Source organism: Anopheles cruzii, unplaced genomic scaffold (assembly GCF_943734635.1).
Source record: "Anopheles cruzii unplaced genomic scaffold, idAnoCruzAS_RS32_06 scaffold01376_ctg1, whole genome shotgun sequence".
Classification (NCBI taxonomy): Eukaryota; Metazoa; Arthropoda; class Insecta; order Diptera; family Culicidae; genus Anopheles; species Anopheles cruzii.
Window position 1 is genome coordinate 1 of NW_026454961.1, and position 2,864 is coordinate 2,864.

Genomic DNA, 2,864 nt, shown 5'->3' on the forward strand with positions numbered 1-2,864 from the left:
ATTGACGGGTTCGAAAGCGAGGAAAAGAATGATATAATAGGATGGCGCCTTACCCAGTACCAGAAATATGAGATCCGAAACGGCCAAACTGAACAGATAGTAGTTGGTGGCGGTCCGCATCGATGGATGCCGTACGATCACGAGGCAGACGATCAAATTTCCAATCACACCGGTCACCAGGATGCCCGTCAGCAGGATGGTAACCTAATGGAAGCGCAAAAGAAACGTGGTAACGTGGTTAGCGAAAGTGTAATCAAATTCAATTACTGCAGCCATTGCTGATGGAAAATTGATTCAGTTGTACGAATTTTTGTGTCAAACAGCTGGAAACCCTTAACCTTACCGTCACCAGACCGGATCAATTCTCTACAAGTCAGCTCATTAAATCGAGTTATCACTTTCGAACGAGTTTGACTCCAACTGCGACTTCACTTTACAACTGCAGCTGACTGGCAACAAAAGGAGCTTTGTTTAAGTAGCGAAATGAAAATTGAAAGACAAATTGCAGCCAGCCGTCCCGTACCGTCCGTCCAGCCCCGGGCTGGGGTCAAAATCAATCCACACGGCAGTAAAAGCAAAGCGCACAGCGCAAAAAAAGAGCCCCCGTACGGCGGAACGGGTAAACTTTATGTTTATTACATTCCTTCGGATGTTGCCCGGCTGTACCAGTAAGCACCGAGAGCCTGGCACCGGTTCCGGTGCAACTTTCTGTGCTTTCCACTAAAAGCGAGCCGGAGTGTGGCCCCTATCGTCCCGGTTGGTAGTTGTTTGCAGTCGGTTCGGATGGATGCTGGTCGTTTTAACGGTTCTTTGGAAAAATTTTCCGCACACCACCCGTTGCGGGCGCGCTTTTGGCGCCAAAACGGTAAACGATGAGGCCAGTAAATGAAACGTAAATGAATCTTTACCAAACCACCCCCGGAAACCGACTAACCCCCCTATTATGGATCTCGAACGGAAATTCTACCGTTCGAGTGAACACAACAAGAGAGAAAGCAGAATACAGCAAGAGAGAAGGCAGAAAGAGAAAGCTATAGCAAAATGAACTCAAAATGAACGGAATGAACGTTCGACGACTCGAATCGAGAACCATAATAGGGCCGTAAACTTGGTAGGGGTTGTAATTTTGACAAACTCTAAAGCTTTACGATTTTTGATTTCCATTACGGGAAAGTGGCGCATGAAAATCAAACTTTTTTTAATTTAGTGATGGTTTTTCCGCTTTCCTCGCAACGACAAAGTGGCTTCACATCGAAACACAAATTCGATGTTTTTGTACTAAAAAATGTGCGCAAATAACGAGTGACGGCGAGGCCTACTTTTATACTTGAACAATACTCATTCGACTGAAATTTCTAGTAATTTATTAAAAGGGCGTGAGCCCAATTTTCACATACTAATTTAGAAATCCGACACTTTGTGTCCGTTTGACATACAGAAAACGAGAAAATCCTAAACAATGGACGATGAGGACCATAGCTCCATATTACTACTACTACTGTGCATTCGATCTCTGAGGTGTAACGAACCCATTTCCCGGGAAGGTAAACTTTACTAATTAAAACTGCAACCCCAATAACTGTGGGATGCGGACGCAAAACGAGCACTGACGGTATGATGGCTAATCACTGGAACTTGTGCCTTCGAGACTCGTGCCGGAGCTCCAGTTTTTCTGGTCTTCTGCTTCGCAATGCTTGAGGCTCCAGATTTTAAAGCATGCTAAACCGGAATTCTACTTTATCCAATGCTACCTACGTAATCTGAATAGAGCTTATTGAATCTGAAGCACGAACAGGTTTCAAATTAAAGGCGCTTCTCAGAAGTGTAGGCAATTAATCCACTCATGCTCTCGAGGTGCGAAGCACTCCTTCGGGCGTTGTTGAACTGCAAGAGCATGAAAGTAATAGCCGGTCGAGTGTCGGCAATCAGTCCGCTCATGCAATACATCCCGAGAACCGTGGTCCTCCCCGACGGGCGGTACCACGGTGGGCCCGAGGTTCTAGCGAGGTGCGAGTGGAGTTTGTTATTCGACGTCCGTCGAGCTCGCCACACTCGATCTCGGCTCGGTACTGTAGCGAAACCCGCATCCAATGGCATAGTGATGACCACCCGAATGGGTGGTCTCCTCACCCGATAACACTATCTACCAGTCAACAACCTTGACACCTTGGCTTATCCTCCTACTGCACAGTTTCTCGCTAAAAGGCTACTAGTTTGTACAAACAATAGACGCGCTGCACAACCTGATGGCAAAACATGGGCCACATAATTCTATTGCAGCAAAAGCTAAACTTTCCCACAAGCTCCTGTACGAACGCCACTTCTGCCACCGGAAGCTGAGAAGACAAAGCAAAGTATCCATTCCCGTGGCACTCGTCGACATGGTAGCCCCTCCCCTTGGGCCAACTGGTGGTTGCGGTCATTATTGGCAACACCTTTCGAATAAATGACCCAAGCACCCTGCAATCCAGCATCCAGACGTTGGTTAACCTCAATTATTGGAACGTTCAATAAGGTACTGGTGTACGGTTCTGGTTTGAGGTCCGATCTAATTAGATTGAAACTACAATCTGTGCAATAAGAAGTGATCACCAAAGTCTCAACTCATTTATGTTACAAAATTCTTGAAGTTATCACTTGTATTGCATTAGGACTTTGAATTAATTCATGCGGTTTTACTCACTAAATGTCACAATTTGTTTATGAAATATGTGTTTGTTTTTGGGTAAATTGTAAACAACACCTTTTATGCCTCTGAAAATGTCGAGTTTGTTCCTAGTAAAGAGCTTTTGCAGGGAGTACTTCTTAATTACTTCAATGTTGCGAACGCAGCATTCATTTTTATCACAAGAACTAGCCCACGG

The 2,864-nt window shown here is 45.3% G+C and overlaps 1 protein-coding gene across 1 annotated transcript in view; it reads right to left on the reverse strand.

The window, feature by feature from the left end:
* Positions 1-53: 53 nt before the first annotated feature.
* LOC128276499 (neuromedin-U receptor 2-like) overlaps positions 54-2,864 on the reverse strand; it is a gene marked incomplete at its 3' end in the record, with an annotated part of 4,930 nt that continues 2,119 nt past the window's right edge. Inside the window, exon 2 of the mRNA XM_053014958.1 lies at positions 54-204. Within this exon, the coding sequence (XP_052870918.1) occupies positions 54-204 (151 nt within the window). The remainder of the gene's footprint in view (positions 205-2,864) is intronic.